The sequence below is a fragment of the Xiphias gladius genome, chromosome 1 (assembly GCF_016859285.1).
Source record: "Xiphias gladius isolate SHS-SW01 ecotype Sanya breed wild chromosome 1, ASM1685928v1, whole genome shotgun sequence".
Classification (NCBI taxonomy): Eukaryota; Metazoa; Chordata; class Actinopteri; order Istiophoriformes; family Xiphiidae; genus Xiphias; species Xiphias gladius.
The window spans coordinates 1,715,843-1,734,398 of record NC_053400.1 but is presented as its reverse complement, the minus strand read 5'-3'; the positions used below and the strand labels follow the sequence as shown (position 1 = coordinate 1,734,398).

Here is an 18,556-nt window from a genome sequence, read left to right as displayed (position 1 = left end):
TTGACTCAGCCTTGAGCTTATTACAGCTCAGAAATGTGTATGTGTGTACGTGTGTGTATGTGTGTGTATATGTGTGGGTGGCTGTGTGCATGTGGAAGCCCAGAGGAGAGGAGAACCTCATTTCCCAGTAGCTTGGTGAGAAAAGAGTTCCTATTGGTGGATGATGCATACACCACCACATCCTCATGCGCCCTCCGAGAAGTGACCTGTAACCTTTCCAGCTATGACTACTTCCTGTTGAAAGAGGGCTAAAGATGAATATGTGTGTGTGTTTGTGTTTGTGTGGTGGGGATGAGGCAGGGGGCCATATACAGAATACGCACAGGAACACACACTGCTGCTGTACAGTGGGTTGGTGGCTAATCTATAATCATGAAGGCAATTTCTCCTCCAGTCAGCCTAAGTTTATGACTGCTTTATCGGCAATCTAATCTTTAACATGTATTGCCATGTAATTGTCTCTCTATCACCATGTAAAAATGGGGTGTTGGATATCAATTACTTTTAATGCTGTCTCGAATTCCCATACAACATGGGCTGTCTTCAGTCTCTCAGTGGTTACTTTAGTAGGTACACCTGTGTAGAACTGGGGCAGAAACTAACCATACATAGGAAACTGCAGAGTCAGATAAATCTCTGTAGGTTCACTACAAGTGATGCAAGTATTAGGTCGATCGTTAATATAAAAATCTTGCTTTTGGGAAGACGCTGTTTTTCAGTTTTGTTGTACGTGCATGTATTGCCCTGTATCACCTGCCAGAGGGGAGTAGTTTAAAGAGGTGGTTGGCAGGGTGGGTTGGGTCACGTAACGTTTCTGGTGAGGAAAGAGACAAAGATGCACAGGAGACCAGGTAAACTTCAAAACTGAAGTGTCATTACTGAAGAGCCGAAGGGTCATAAACAGGAAATCAGTCCCATATTGGCAAACAATAGCCGTCAGGGAGTAGGCAAAAATCCAGAAAACCAAGAAACAACGCAATTTTACAAACCATAAGGCAAACACGAGGTGAATGCTGGAAAGCAATGCACACACTGTGGCAAAGGACAAGGCAAACAGGAGGAGTATACAATATAAATGGGGTGAACTGACAGGAACAGCATGAGCAGGGAAGTTGATTGGAAACAGGTCTGGATGATGAAGGGGCAAGAGAGACCTTTGTTCCATGATCCTTTCCTGCCAGGATGAATTATTTGCTTTGGTGATTTGTTAAATTTTCATCTAGTGCCAGTGCTAGTTTCATTTGTTCAATACTTTGGATTATGAGCAAATACCCTGCTGTAGTTTGTTTTTATTGCCAAAAGGCATGCCATTAAATGCTAGAATGCTAAGACAGTGAAATTGACAAACACTACCCCCGAAATATCAACAGGTTAAAAATGTCTTTGTGAAACTGTTAGCTTGATGACCACTACCATTTTTATATTTACTTCACCATAACTGTTAAAAAATCAGAAACAAATCTTGGACATCAACTTGTATCCATCTTTCAGTTTGGTTTACTTTACAATGAGCAGGACAGCCTCATAGAGCTGCTGGTGTGTCTATAAACTTAGTCTTATTTGGTTTTCTTTAGACCCAAAATTCTATGGTAGAGTATACAGCAGTACATATTTCATTTTTATATGTAGTCCTATGTGTTGATGTAAGCTCACAGTTGTTTATTTTTTTTTATGTATACATTCTATTTTTCCCTCTGCTTTTTGGTGCCATTATCACTCAATTTCCCCCAAGCATCATAAACTTTCATGTAATGTAATCACAACAAAGAGTTATCTTTTGGAGTTTATAGAGTGATAAACAGCTATCCTTTTGTTCCATATTCAGTGAGAGCAGCTGAAGATCTGTGTTTGTTTGACCACTGTGTGCCTCACTGTTATGTCAGAAATGTGTCACTATAACCTCAGCCAGTGCGTACGCACACACACACACACACACACAAAGGGCATTTTTAGAATCACATTTCATTTAGATCACATCAGAAAGTAAATCAGAAAGCATTGCTGATTGTGCTCCAGTGTGTTGCAATGGTGTAACAGAAATGACAATTACAAAAAGGTCAAATTTCAATTTTACAGGGCTTTTTCCACAGCCATGTTTTGTCAGACTGTAGTTCTCATCCTGGTAAAATTTTTCTAAATCATGTTTCAGCAGTCTTCAGTGTAACAGTGGTAGGGTACACTCTGCTATCACAAGATTTCACCATGTCATTCAGTATATCAGCCAAATTAACAATAATACAATAATAATAAGTGTCCTAGTGTATAACAAGATTAGGTCAAAACGCAGTAAATGGCTGGAACGCCCTTTATCTGTTTGCTTCTCTCCTACTCTCTGTGCACACATATACAGTCATTTCATACAGCTGAATTCCCAATAAAGCTGTTCTCACTTACATGTTTTTCTTCTTCTGTTGTCAGACAATGGAACAAGTATGAAAATAGTGACTGACACGCGGCCCATTAAGACGACACGTTAACCAGCAGTCACTTCCAAGCCATTTCCAAGCTGCTGCTCCGCACTGCTAAAATCCTGATTTTAGAACTGTGACGTCGTCTGACAGAATCACCAGACACATAAGTTAAAGACAATGGCTGTGCTGTTTTTATCTATATTTACCTGTAAAATGATCACTCAGAGAGAAATTAGAAGCTCATTCATGTCTGTGTCAACTGCCATGCAGTCGAATAAATGAGACGGCTGCGAAAGGGAAGCCCGACCTCCTGCTCGCGGGGCAATACTGGCAGCTCTCTTCTAAAGCAGCTAAGGTTTGTCCAGAAAGTCGCTAGATTTGTCACTAGGTGCTTTTGTGAAATAGAGTTGCCAAACGGGTCTGAAAAGTCTTTAAACCTAGCAACAAAGGCGCTGAGTCAGCAACACTGCCTGTAAATGTCCACGTGATGATGAAATAGAAACTGTTTGCTCAGATCCTCTTTGAAAGAGAAACAGCCAACGGGGAAATTCCAACGCTCGGCCGGCCGACCAATGGTGTAACCTCAGCACTCAGTCACACGTATTCGGCTGACCAATGGAGTAACTTTATTACTCAGTCAGTCAGCCAGTCACAGACATTCATGTTTCTAGGGCTGGCCTCGCTGTTGTGATCCAGCCAAAAATAATGGACAGGGGAAAGAAACGTCTTCTTCATTAAGTTTTAATAAGCAGGACTATTGACTATTTACTATTGAGGTTTGAGGTGACATTTGTGCATGGATACTGTGAAGCAATATATTCTTGGTTTTTATAATCCAAGGTGGTATGGGGCAGCAAGACCCTTCATTTGATGAAGTTGAAAATTCAAAACATAAATAGACAATACAGGATGCACATCACTCTGTAGACACAACTTGCTATATACAGTCAATGTTTCATGACACTGCTTATAACATGATTCAGCATGTTATTTTGCTCCCTGTTGAAGAAGATATTATATACAATGGGCACTGTGTTGTCTCTGCTGGCCTTCTCCATTGAATGTGGGGACAGTAAATAATGTTACATTGCAAGTGTGAAAGTGTATGGTGCCCAGGAGTGCATTGGTCCAGTGAACCCCAATGTAAATATACTGCAGAGAATGAATAACATGAAGTATGTTCTATCAACTATGTTATCTGCTTCCCCCTCCCTACCCAGTGCTCTCACTGTGCCTGTCTGTCTCCATCTGTTCGTGTTTTCGTGTTTTTACAAGTTAAATGTAAATAAACAGGCTGCGTCTGAAGTCACTGGGAACTTTTTCTGTATTAAACCACACCAGGATCTTTCCTGAACCTCCAGCAGGTGCTATGAGAGTCTAAACAGAACCATAAAGCAGTTTAATGATGCTGGAGTCACTACAAGTGGATTTTCTGCTACAGGAAAAGATCTTTTGATGGAAAACAAACACGTTATCTGTGAACATTTTACAGATATGTTCAGCATCAACGTAATTGCTTATGTATTTACGTGCAGCATTACGTTACCTTTAAAACTTGTTATTTAGATGTTCGAATTTGTCCTAAAAATTATGTTTATATACTACGAATGGATATGTTTTGGAGGAAACATAGCCCTGTTTTCCAGCCCACAAAGATCACTGCTCTCGTGTTTGTGGGACTAGGGTGGATGTTGTGCTTACAGACTGCGGGACTTTGACATTGGACACCGAAGTTTGCGTCCTGTATCCCACATGTGGTTTTTATTTAGGCAACAGAAGCACTTTGGTTGATCTATCTCTCAGTGATTAGGTCCTACATGAACTCAGAATTTTCTGCCAAAGTTCGAATAGTTTTGGTTTTCTGACATCAGAGATTTCTTTATTAGTTTTTTCTGTGACTCCTTCTCACTGGTTTTGAAGTGGTTGAGACTCAGCTGGAAAAGTGTAAAGTCATGTACTTTCATGCAGAAATCAGGATTTAGTAACATTTGAACCAGAATCTGACAACAGTTGGTGGGTTGTTCAGTCACTCTTATTCAAATCTAATTAAATTGATAATACACTAGAATGGCACTCAGTAGCGCATACCTCTGCCAAGGCCAAATATTGATAAAAAAAGTGTTAAGTCATGGATAAGTATCTTATAAAGAAACACTTAAAATCTGAAGCTGAGTTTTCAGGGTGTTTCAACTTAGATAAAGATTGAATTGTAGTTAAATATTATGAAAATAATCACATTCTGCCTTTGTCTAACAGTTGCCTTTCTTGATATTTAACCATGACCTCAAACTTTCCCTAATATTAACCAAATGGTCAGATTTGTGTAAACATAAGCATAAGACTTTTAATCATGTTTTAGATTCCACTAGGAGATATTGTAGCGAAAACAAATGAAATATGTTAGGATATGTGGAAGGACAGTGCCATAAAACAACTATTGACAATTTCAGAAAATAAATGATGATACTTTACCAAGTTCTAAATATATGTTGCATGTGTTTTTGGGCTTTCCCAATAAGCAAGAATGGCTCTGCCATTATTGTAATATACAGACAATGTCAGTCACCCAAAATATGTACTGACAAAATGGCCATCCACAATTGCCAAATTGAAAAAGGCTTGAGAGCAGCTGAGTACAGTGAATTGTGTTTCCCACTTCACCTTGTGTGTGTGTGTGTGTGTGTGTGTGTGTGTGTGTGTGTGTGTGTGTGTGTGTGTGTGTGTGTGTGTGTGTGTGTGTGTGTGTGTGTGTGTGTGTGTATATATGTTTGTGAGTTCAAGGATTTTTTTCTTGCAAGATGCAGGATTGTTCTCGGATTGAATTCCTTTGAAACTGACTGCTGACTTAGTGATCCTTCAGAATGATCTGAATAAAAATGACCCATCTCACCACATACAGTAAAAATCCTGGGGAGACTGTTGAACTTGCAGTATTTTGTCATCCTTATCCTTGTTTTTAAGAAATACGAAATGCTTCTATGTCTATTATACAGTAATCTGTGATACTCTGTCTCTCTGTCTTGCTTCTAGGCAATGAAAAATCTCTATGTGGATGACATCTCGCCCCTGTACCCGCGGCTAGGTCCATACTTCCTTGATGGGCGGCGGCGGGTGGACTACGTGTTGGCATACCACATCCAGAAGCCCAGCAGCATCCGGCGCCGGTCATCCAGGTTTGCTGACAACAACATCATTGCACGGCTTCGCCGCAGCCTGAGCATGAGGAGCAGTCGAGCCCCACTTCAGCCAAAGGAAGACCCAGAGATTGCTGCCCAGGAGCAACGGACAGACTATCATGAGGATGACAAGCGTTTCAGGCGGGAGGAGTTTGAGGAAAACCTCCTGGAGACGGGCCTGGAGCTGGAAAAGGATGAAGGGGTAAGAAAGGGGGGAGTTTAGAGATGGAAAATACAGAACTGAATGTGATGGGGCATTGTAACACCAGAGTCAAAGTTGACTCTGGAAAAAGTGGAAGAATGGGCAAGGGAACGCAGGTATAACATGCAACAAATTACAGCGTAGATTCAGGTCATGTGACTGAATTGGGGAACCTGAGAGTGAGAGGTCTGTCCTCTTGACTAAGGTGAGAATGGTTCATTATGTTGTACATATGGGTACAGTTTGATGATAGATGTGTTCCAAAATCTAAATCTTAAGTACAATCAGAGCTGATCCAACACACCCAAAATGCGTGACACTGAGGGTCAAAAAGAGTTGCAGCTCATATTTCCTGCACACATTTCACACTCCCCATTCTTACCCTAAAACCCCATTTTTCACCTGAGATGATTATGACACTCTTAATACAGAGTCCGCTCCATCTATTTAGGAATTATACATTCTGACACACAGACCTGAAACCCCAGCAATAGAATGGGACCTTACAGAACCTGATTAGACTGAATATAATTTGGACCTGGCCTGACTCAGGTCTGGTACTACTGCTACCAAGAACCAAGTGGACCAGTGAAGACCTTAAGTTCTAATCTTTCTCTCGTTACCTGGTCAGATACTGCAGATAGATCAGTGTTGTCTTTATTCAGTGACATTTCAAAATGAGGTATAATTTTCCATATTGAACTCAATGCTGTATTTGTCAAAAAAAGTAGACTAGATGAGCTAGAAATTATTTTCACTTCTCATGTCAGGTTAAAAATATTATTCACTGAACATTTTCAGCCTTCATGGTTATTAAGCAAGGAAGGAATCAATTTTTACTCATGATTCCAGTCCATAGCAAATGTGTCTATTTTACTGGCATTAGAATGGAACTGAATTAAGTAAATGTTACAAAATCTTGTTGCCTATAGAGACTATGTAATGCACAATTCAGACACATTAATTTGTCTGTTTAATAACTTCCTGGGTAGATGTTGTGTTTACATTTTAATAATGCAATAAAATTAACTTCAAATATGTTTATAATTTATTTTAAAAACCAACTGACTGATGTAAGATGGTCATCTGTTGCCTTACAGTCAATTAATTGTTTTTTTTAGTTAATCCACATCTTTGAACTGACTCCAGAGTATTAGTTTGATATTAACATGTTTATTTGTTCTATCTTATCTCATCTAAACATGGATGTTTGCTAGACTATATCCCTGGTAGCTTTTGTTTCACCGCCATGTTTTTGCTACGTGAGTGAACCCATGGATACATGGAAATTTGTTTTCATTGACGGAGAATCAAAGCTTTTTGTAATTTCTTATTCACTTTTCTGTAGAAAAGCCAAATGAGATACATTTACTCTTCACGCAGTGAATCATCCACTAAGAACAGTATGAGCAAAACTGTGACCTAAGGCACCTTGATTTCTTGACATGTTCTGAAAAAGGCTTTTAGCAACTGACATGTCGCTCTAAATGGCTTGAAAATGTGTGGGCAAACTTTGGAGACTGTGTCCTATGGATGGTCTATGGAGACTTGAGCGTGTCATACAGTCCTGGTTAAAATTATTGGCACCTCTAAATTTTAAGTACATAGATTAAAATACCTTCAGAAATAAATGCAAATGATTCAATGTTGTATAATCAAAATATTTTAATAAAATTACCAAAGTTACTGAACAAGAGAAAATAAAAAAACAAAACTTGAATAATAGTGAAATAATACAAACACGAAATGTAGCCCAAACACAATTATTGGCACCCTTCACTAATATTTGGTTGCAGAACCTTTGCCAACAATGACAGCCTCTAAACGTTTCTTTTAGCCATGTAGAAGCTTCTTGCACCTCCTGCTGGTAGTTTCTGCCACAGTTTCATTGCTATGCATTCAAGCTCTTTTAAGTTTGCAGGAGTCCTTTTTGCAATGGCAGATTTCTGCTCTCTCCAAAGGTTTTCAATGGGATTTAGGTCAGGATTCGCTGCTGGCCAGTTTAAAATTGTCCATCTTTTCCTTGTCAACCATTCTTTTGTGCTGCGGGATGTTTGCTTTGGGTCGTTGTCCACCCAAGGGTGGGTAACACATTTCTCTAAAATGCCTTGGTAATTTTCTGATTTCATCATTCCTTTAATATATTCACTGCCTCCAGTAACAGACGCAGCACCACAGAAGAAAACAAAGAACACATAGAACATTATCCCAGGTAGACTATAGCTTGTCTATGAACTTTTTTGCAAACATCAGTCTTGCCTTTTTGTGCCTTTATTTCAATATTGGTGTCCTCCTTGGACTTTGCCCATGGAGCCCTACTTGGTTTAGTGTGCAGCGTATGGTACAGGCTGAAACCGCCACTCCAGATTGCTCAAGGTCAGCCTGAAGCTCTTTAGATGCTTACAAACATCGCAGACTTCTCTCATTGAGGTTCTTCTTAGCCACACATCCTGGAAGCGTCTTAAGAGTTTTATGACTGTGAAACTTCTTGATAACAATATGAACTGTTGAAACATTGTTTTCTAGATCCTTCTTAATTGCCTTGTTGCCTTTGGAATTCTTCTGTTTTTTGAAAATAGCATTTCTGATGTTCTCAGACAGCTCTCTTGTCTTCACCATTGTGAGAAAGAAACTGGAAACAATCAGCCCCTTTTATGCAGTAAACCAATCATTCATTAGTTAATTCAGGTCATGTGAACACTGAAAATTAAGCACAGGTGAGTTTGATTTGTTTTTTATTTTCAATTGAATTCAGTTAAATTTTATTTATATAGCACCACTCATACAAGGGGTTATTTTCAGGGCACTTTTCATGTAGAGCAGGTCTAAACCGGACTATTTATAGTTTTATTTACAGAGACCCAACATTCCCACATGAGCAAGCACTTGTCAACAGCAGCAAGGAAAAACTCCCTTTTAACAGGTAGAAACCTTGAACAGAATCTGGCTCATGGTGGGCAGCCATCTGCCCCGACCAGCTGGGTTGAGAGAGAAACAGAAAGAGAAAGAGAGAGTGGGGGGGACATAGCACAGTACAGGTATAACATAAAGATTTCTAACAATAATGAGTCTCATAATAAAACTAATAATTATAATAATAGGGTGAATAAAAGTACTAATAAATCTAAATATAATAATCGTAATATTTGAAGCAGTGGGTGTTGAATAGGATCATGGGGCGAGTAGGTGGTTTGCAGTCACAGATCCAGACTCTGCAGCACCAGGCGCAGAAATACCTGCAGAAAGCGACAGGAAGAGAAAGGAGAGAGACGAGAAAGCACAAAACTAGAGGAGAGAGAAGAAGCTGAGTAACAAGCATTGATGGGATATAAATTCATACAGACAGAGAGGAAGAAGAGGTCCCATTTTGTTTGAGGAACTAATTTCAATTCATCAAAAAAGGTGTCAATAATTGTGTCACACGTACATTTTGTCTGTATGTATTATTTCACTATATGAAAGCATATTTTGTTGTTGTTCAGTAACCTTGAGCATTTTATTAAAATATTCAGATCATACAAAATTGGTTATTTTGCACTTATTTCAGAAGATATTCTAAATTCTGTTTTAAAATTTCAGAGGTGCTATAATTTCAACCAGGACTGTAATTACACACTATCTCAATGAATAATTATGTATGGATCATACATGATTTGGCAGCCTGATATAAGGAAATAATGGCTGTAATAACATTTCCTTTGCCAAGTCCGTTATTTTCTTATTTAAGTACAGCCTGGAGTTTTTTTTTTTTTATCACAAATACCATGACTCCCCCCTTCTCTTTTCTCTCTCTCTCTCAACCCAGCCGGTCGGGGCAGACGGCCGCCCACCATGAGCTTGGATCTGTTCAAGCTTTCTACCTGTTAAAAGGGAGTTTTTCCTTGCCGCTGTTGCCAAGTGCTTGCTCATGTGGGAATGTTGGGTCTCTGTAAATATAACTATAAAGACTATGGTCTAGACCTGCTCTACATGAAAAGTGCCCTGAGATAACCTCTGCTATGATTTGGCGCTATGTAAATAAAATTGAATTGAATTGAATTGAAAAAGCAGGAAGCTGTGTTTACATTTTACATTTTACTTTCATTGTTGAGAATGTGAATTATCTATATAAACAGGTCCTGTCATGGTCAGGGTGTTAAGTCTGTTTTGTTTGTGTAGACTGTAGAATCTACCCTGAGGCCATGATCATACTCTAGATAGGACACACAGCAGACAACTGTAGACTTGCAAGTGGATCACAGATGCACGTACGTTATTGTACATACTACAATTGGGGGTATGAGTTTACTTTCTGGCACATGTGCAATCAGTGCATCTGTAGAGCGAATAGTCCACACGGTCTCAAACATTGATCTGCATGATGGGGTCCAAGTGGACCTTTGAAAACTTGGGCAGATGACGAAATTTAGATCACACAGACCCTCGCAGCCAGGCAGGAATCAAGATAATTACTAATAATAAAGTAGTTTTAATAATAAGTTATAAATATGTCAGGTAATAACAACCCAGACCAACTAACGACTAACCAAAAATGAAAAAGTAATTTGTCTTGTCTCTAATGTGTTTTCCCTCGGCACAAATTTGATAGATATAGCTAACGATGTTCAGTAAAAGTTAGATATGTGAGTTAAGTCAATTCCACTTCTTTTCTTCTTTATAGCACCAAAATAAACACAAAATTACAATTGGTGATAACAGAAAAGTCATACAATAAAACAGTTTGAATTTACATGGCTTGTAATATTTATGCAACTACTACAACAATAAGCTACAGTTGAAATCATTAGAATACATTTGTGTTTTTTTCTCTATCTGATTCCTGCTTTATCATTTATCAAGTTTCCACAGATACACAAAGACACACAGCCACTATATATATGATATATATAAAGAGAGAGATACTGAGAGCAATAACAGAGCAGACCAATGACAGGAGTTCTCATTAGCCAACAAAATTATTTACTGCGAATCCATTTAATAAATCTTGAATATACGTTTTCTTCAAAAAAATAAACAATAAATAAGTCAAATACACAATTAAAATGCATGTTTATTAATCATTTCATAAGTATTCTTCTAAATGTATTAATAACTAATCAATTAGAATTGCCCTTAGAAAAGCCTGGCACGCTCCAGTCGACACCAGTTTAGAGTTTCTTCTCCTATTTACAGTATATAAATATATAATTTGCCTCTTTATATAACCACCCAATTGCCATATTCCTATTAACATTATTGTATCTTTGCTGTATCATGTTACTGTTGCAGCAACCACATTTTACACTTTATCAACCACTGCTTATAATCAGCATACAAAATGAATCATTTGAACATTTTACTTTGAAATACATGGTAAATCTGTATGATATATATACAGTACTTTTAGTCCGCTAGTTTGAATTGGATGTTATGTATTTCTGTATCCAGACAGGTCAGTGTGCCGAGTTGAAGGGTGTGAAGTGAGTCTGGCAGTGTAGGAGTGGTTTTACATAAGTGTAGAGGATGCAGAGGCTATCTCATATGCAACAATAAAGACATGAGTTTGTGCTGAAGTGAGTCAGCCAGACAGTCAAGGTTTAAATCTAACAGAAATGCTACATGATGCTTTACCAGCTATTTCCATATGTCAACCAAACATGCACTGTTTATAGTGGTGGTTCAGACATTTTGGCAAGTCATGAACTGCCCCATGTTTCAGTGGTGGCTTCATAGAGAATAGTATGTAAACATCCAAACCCTGGTTGTATTTCAGAGTAAGATCCCTGGAATCGGCTTCTTGAAGATCCATGCTCCTTGGAATGTCCTTTGTCGAGAGGCTGAGTTCATGAAGCTCAAGATGCCAACAAAGAAGGTACTCCAACCATCAGTATAGTGTCCATTTATCAAATTCCTATTAACTGTACCTTTTTCTTGCCCTGAAGCTGAGTGGACTGGCTCTCAGAGCTGCAGTGCCATGTGGTGAAAAGTGTGAAGATTAATTTTTTCATGTTGCTCTTTCCTTTGCATTCATGTAGTGTTAAAACACCCGAATTGGGTAATTTTGTAGTGACAGCTTTTACAAGCCTTGTAATGAGAAAGTGATAGAAATGCGAATACAAAATGCATGGATAACCAACAAACATTTGTCATGTGCCATAATGCACAATCTCTTTTGTACTTGCAAGGGAAGCCTGTGCAGTACAAACCTCACTACAATCGACTATATGCTTAATTATCTAGTAAGGATATTGGCACAAAACTCAAAACATCAGCTGACTCAGTCCAAAGCTACCAACAAACATTGTTAATACCCTACCCTAGAGTCCCTAGTGAACTGTGTACATTTCTGGAGACAAACAATGTATTACAGCCTCAGTAGTCAGGATATAGACCATGTTATAGCACACTGTTCTTTTTAAGACCAGGTCACCTATACATTAAATGATAGAAATTAAACAGTTTCTAGCGGTTCATTGTCAAGTGGTCTTAAAGTTAGTAAAGGCGTCATGCAAGGTTGTAGTTTTTGTGCTCTTCTATTTACTATCTATCTATATTATATATATATATATATATATATTATATAAAATAACATCTCTATCATGCCACATTGAAATGTACATTTTTTGCAGATGATACCATTTTAAATGCCACTGGCTCTTCTCTTAATCTGGCCATTGCAAACCAACAGTCTAGTTTTGATGCATTTCAAAACATCTTATCAAACATAAACTTATTTTAAATACTGAAAAAAAATCTATGCTATTTTCAGGAACACAGAAGAGAATCCTTCCTATTCAAACCCCTCAGGGCTCTCAAAGCTAGAATGTAGGGCCTTATAGATAAAGTCTCCACGGGAAAAAAGCTGACAAATCCCCTTTGCTCTCGGATCACATCCAAATACTGTTGTTGAAATGTCAGATAACAGGAAATATTAATTCTAGTTCTTGAAAAAGAAATCTTGATCTTAATGAGACCACCTGTTTAAACTAACAATGTGCAGAGTCCTCTCATTTCCTGCTAAACAAAGCTCTTTTGCCTTCTCTACAGATGTACGATGTGAAACAAGGCAATAATCTGGTGGAGAAGATCCGACTGTTCATTCATAAAGTCACAGCCCCACTCCATCCAAAAGTAGATGCCAACAGACCACAAAGCATCAAATCCCTCTCTCACCCCTTCTCCAGGGAGAAGCAGCATCTGTGAGTAAAATATCTGCTGACTTTCTTCTTTCAGCTGTAAAGACAGACTGTCAAACCTACCATAATTTTCTTAAATATGTAGCTTTGTGCACCTTTGCTCAGTCATGTACATGTCCATACAGTAGAATGGGCATGCCAAAGAGATCTCAGAAATAATGTTTACATTGATACTGATAATTTGACCCTGGCCCAATTAATGCACTATTTGTATTGCTGAAGCGGTTACATGGATGGTTATCTACATTAGAGTGAGGGAATCTGAGTAAACATAACCTGGTTATCTATCTATCAGTTTATTTAAAAATGTACAGTACAAACAGATACTCTAAGCAGGTTAAATAGGCTTTAGCCAATGCCAATCAATAAAAAATGCTTTGCTCAGTTCTTACATCAGTCCTGCAGATGGCCTTACTGTTATTAAAAGAATAACGAAGCTCTCTCTGACCAGCAAAAATATTTTTACATTAGTATTTCCACAGTTAACTGAGATAAACAGTAAATACTTTTTAGGTAGCTTATGTGAGTCTATGCTATGATCTATGATATTTGGATTTCACTGATCTGTTTCGTGATGTTGCAGAGTTTATTGCTAAACAGCTGCTTTTAATGATATGCATCACACAAGCACACTGGATCGACACATTCGCACTCTGAAATCAACATATTCCTACAATGTAAAACTACATCCTTACTACATGCCTAAGTCACGATTCTTTGTTTCTTTCTTTAAAGCTGCAAATAATCCATATTTCATGTTAACAATGGATCAAATTACAATGAGTCATGTGGAAGGGATTGTTTGTAGTGATTAACCCACAGAGAAATATTACCCAACCCTGCAGCTCCCCTCACTTTTACAGGGCTTTTTAGTCTCTTTTATCTCCTTGTTTTGCTTTCTGGCCCTCACTCTGCTCTCATCAACAGCAGCAGCAGGCAGCAGAAAAGCTTTGATAAACCACTGTCCACTACCTGCTCAGCAGCAAACAGACCCAGTTAAAGACCGGCTGGTGAACACAGTGGATCAATTAGCAGCTGAAGAGCCAGAGATTTCCATCAGGAGGTGGTAGAGACCAAAAACAGAGCTAAAAGAGGGGGAATACTGGACTTAGATTCATCAGGTGGACACAGACACCAGATCCAGATGAATCGTCATGTTGAACTGTAACTGCTGGATGGGAAATAGTCAATTGTTTGCTAATATAGCAGGATATAACAACTCTGGGATAATATGTCAGTGTTGTGTTTACAGATGTCCCCCTTTGGCTCAAAAAGTCTGGTGGTGGTAAAACACATATTTGAGATCTGTACATAGATGACTAAACTATTCACCGTTAACCAGGTTAATAGAGAAATAATATCTATCCATGTATGTAAACATTCTCATAAAATCGTAGCCTTGAGTAGATGATGTTAAATCAGAGTGTGTGCTAAGAGTCAGACAGTTTAAAAGGAGAGGCTGAAATAATCTCAGTGGGGGAGTTAAACATCAGTGAGCAGAGCAACACCACAGAGGTGCCATGTCACAACAGATTCAAAATTCAGCTTATTCAAGTAAGACAATCCTCCAAAACTACCATAATAACCTCACAGTGCAGTAAAATATTTCCAGTTGGTACAGTAAGATATTCTAAACTAAGATCTTGTGAAATATCCTCTCCTGTTGTTAGATTTAAGTTATTTCAGTGTGATTGTAAAGGGTAAGTTGGGTATCCCACAAATTTGAAAATCAAAAACTTAAACTTTGTAATCACAACATCAGCTTCCATATTTCATGTTGTTTCACCTCTGAGCTAAAGTTGAATTGGAATAGGCAGCGTTAGCCACGGAGGGACTTTCATTATTGAGACAGCCCAGAGAAGTAACAACCGCAGAGGTGTAAATTACACCAAAACATTGCCCAACAGGCCTTTCAAGCTGTCTGATCAGAGCATGGCAGGAAAGTTAAAGCATAACAATGTCCTGCTGCATTCCGATAAAGCTCCAATTCCTCAGCTTTCTCTACCCAAAGGAAAACAAACACAGTTAGCCTGAATTACTGGATAAATTTACATTTTTCAACACTTTGTTGGAGGATTAGCAAAATAAAGCATTTGGACTGACTAACTGGAATAACTACAGACAGAAGTCATGACTTCACTGATGCTTGCTGTTTAGTCCCAACAAGTAAAACCACTTTCAAAGGCAGTGATCAAAGAAGAATGTCTTAGCATAAACGTCAGCCTACTGGGACGTATAGAAGAGAGAGAGGGTAGTGGACAGTTATATTTACATCCCTGAACAGCTAGCAGGGAATCTCCCTCCACATCTTTTCCATCACTTAATCTTCATCAGTTTTGAAAAATACTCCAGGTCAGTGCCCTGAGATTAAGACTAGTTCTAGATTATAGTACAAAATAGCTTTCAAAGTACATTAACTCAATCTGGCTTTGTGGGATATGGTGTTTAATACTAATACATTACATACACACTCCTACATACAGACTAATGCTGTCAGTCAGTGAAGTAGGACTGTTACAGTGAAGACAAACAAGCACCACTAGCAACACGAGTACCAACTGGAGACAGGAGCGGCCCTCTTACTAATTTTGATGAAATGCTTTACTATTGGAGGACACACCTCCAAGTGCTTTTTTTCTAAGAATTACATTCATATGGACAGAGTCAGAAAGTAGTCAAAAGTAATTTTTCATCTCATAAATAAATAACTTGTGTTGTCAAATTTATGTCAAGTTACCGTAACAGCAGGAAGTAAAGTAACAGATTATTGTGTCACCCAGTCAATTGGGGACATGCACCTAGATTGCTAGAGGCAGGCTAGCAGCTGTGTGTTGGTACAAAGGTGCTTACATTTGTTAAATTCATGCCTCCATTTATGTTATCACATCATTGTTAGCAAAATTATGGTTTAACATTAGGTGCTATTAATTCAGGCAAACACATTTTTCTCCCCCCATTACACTGCCGTGACTCGGCAGCAACAAAAAAGGTTTAGAGGGAAACATGAAGGCACTTGGTTTACATTTATATCAACATATCTGACAATTGAGTATATTCATACTGGACATATCTCCAAAATGTTCAGGATTCGATACGAAACTTTAAATTTTTAGTACTTTAATATCTGCCTTTTGTAACTACTTAAGTCAGTATAGCACAAATTACAATTTTGCCTCAAAGGGCTTTACAGTGTGAGCACCATACAACACCCTCTGTTTTTAGACTCAAACTGCTTATGTAAAATCTTCTGTATATTAGCAGAGAGAAGCTTTTCTAACATACGGACACATCTCTCTCTAAGGGACACTATAATAACTTTGGGTGAATAGAGGTGAAGCTAGTAAAATAAGATATTTACAGAGTTGATACGGAGAAGAATTAAGATTAAAACACTAATGAGGGAGCAGTTACAGTTTAGACAGAGATTATTGATTTCAGGATGTGTGTCACAGTGTCATGATGTCACACTAACCCTCAATTGAGGCCTTATTTAATAAGTTGTCATACTAATTCCATTTGATTGAGACATTTGTCAGTCTTTACAAACATTAGCACTGACCTGTAGTATGAGACAGGACAAAAACTTGGGTCTCTTTGCACCATTATCCACCTCCAAGACCTCCACAGCCTTACCTGTTCCTCCACTATACAGTATGAATCACTATACATACAGTACCTTCTGAATGCCAGTAAGATTTGCTACTGATGTAAATTGCCATCACAGATTAACTTCTTATGAACATAATTAGCAGCAGACAGGGTTGACTGATTGAGCCAACAAGGTTGTCTCCTTGTCTCATTATCAGTTTGTTGTGAAATTAAAGCCTGTGCCCACTGTACTGTAACTTACTGACTTAGACTCCATATTTTTGTACTTGTGCATGAACATATGTTTTGTATCCTCTGTTATTTTAATTTTGGGAATCTGAATTACTGAGACTGATCATATTTGGGCTTTAAGGCAGTGTAAACATGATTTAGTCTAATAAGTAGACTTCTTACACAAAATCTCGTCTGGTACAGCTTTAATATCAGTTCATTGTGTGCTATGTGGACAGCAAAAGCCACTTTAGCATTATATCAACAGTATTAGTCTGCATCATAGAACTTAACTCAGTAGAGGCTTAATGCCATTCATCTTTCTCACCATTTTCTTTTAAATATCTACTAAGTAGTACTGAGACAGTGTATCTTACAAATATGCTTCCATAAGTCTGCACTCTTTCTCTGCATCTGCAATTAAAACTAGAGCTGTTTTGCTTTTTTTTGCCAGGTTCGATCTATCTGACAGGGACAAATTCTTTGACAGCAAGACCAGGAGCTCAATAGTAAGTATTGGTTTTAGTAGATGAGCTGTTGGCGCCTTGAGGAGGCCACATGGGATCACCTGAAAAAAGAAAACATGTGCAATTCAGTACAATGACAGCATGTGTATGATTTATGGTCATAAAGTGCCTCCTTTAGTATAGAAAAATATGTCTATCTATGTCTACATAGATCTAACAACAAAGACCTTACACCCTGGGCTCCCTTGGGTGCACTTTTCTCCAATAAGACCCCTTGCAGAGGTCAAAAAAATTACTGGAGAAAGAAATGTGACTTCACATAGAAATGTGAAAGGCTGCCATGAAAAACGAATGCATTCTGTGAATCTGCATCACATATATGCTGCTGCATTGACATACCCACAGACAGAAATACACCTACACAGCGCTTTGGAGTGCTTGACTAATGACTAGGTAATGTGATTGTCTTCTCATTATTGGATGGAGCTCCTCAATCACAGCAGCTGTTGGTGCCGAGCTGAGCTTCAGCTCTCATCAAGTCTCTGTGGAGGGCTCTGTGTTTTACACTGAGCTGATCAGCATCCTCACTGAGGACAGACATACAAACTCTGCAGTTTGCCTGTTTCATTTTCCCTCTCACAATTTCACCTGTGCTATTACACAGGTATACAATATGTCATATACAACTCATCCTCTTCTATATATCTATAGCCTCATGTTTTTAAGACTGAAATTGCTTAGTTAAACATGAGATTTTAACGTTTGTTATGTCAGGTCTATGAGGTACTGAAGAGGACAAGGTGCACCAGAGCCAAATACTCCATGGGTAAGACCTCTGCATATATCTCCAACACACAGGATTAATCACTGTGCATTTAATCTGGATCCTTTTTTCATTGGACTATAGTGTAATTACTATCGCAGAAAAGAGCAGGGTGTCTCTCATCCTATCTCTCCTTTGACCAACATATGTCCAAAACTAATGGCTGGATTTGCTTGAAATGGACTCAACCTTGATTTGGTTGACAATCTGAGCTACAGTATACACTGATCAGCCACAACATTAAAACTGGTAACTGTTTTTAATGTTGTGGCTGAGTTCCTCCTGACTCTTAACCTATGTAGACATGAAATATGCTGTGCATCTTAATGCTCCTGAGAGAGGGTAACCCAGCGCAGTGACCCCAGGACATTTCCTCTAGCCCTACCATAATGTCAGACTTTAGCTACCTGTTTGCAACTTTTCTGTCATCTACACAGTACAGTGTTGAGTGCAATGTCAGATGAAGAAAATTTAAGAAATATG

General features: G+C 38.4%; 1 protein-coding gene across 4 annotated transcripts in view; it reads left to right on the top strand.

Moving 5' to 3' along the window:
• Window positions 1-18,556, top strand: part of ano1a (anoctamin 1, calcium activated chloride channel a) — a 97,771-nt gene that overhangs the window by 14,598 nt on the left and 64,617 nt on the right. For all 4 annotated transcript variants that reach the window (XM_040129839.1, XM_040129835.1, XM_040129836.1 and 1 more), the window contains exons 3-7: window positions 5,442-5,789; window positions 11,542-11,640; window positions 12,816-12,967; window positions 17,238-17,292; window positions 18,025-18,076. In XM_040129839.1, coding sequence (XP_039985773.1) covers window positions 5,442-5,789; window positions 11,542-11,640; window positions 12,816-12,967; window positions 17,238-17,292; window positions 18,025-18,076 — 706 coding nt within the window. The remainder of the gene's footprint in view (window positions 1-5,441; window positions 5,790-11,541; window positions 11,641-12,815; window positions 12,968-17,237; window positions 17,293-18,024; window positions 18,077-18,556) is intronic.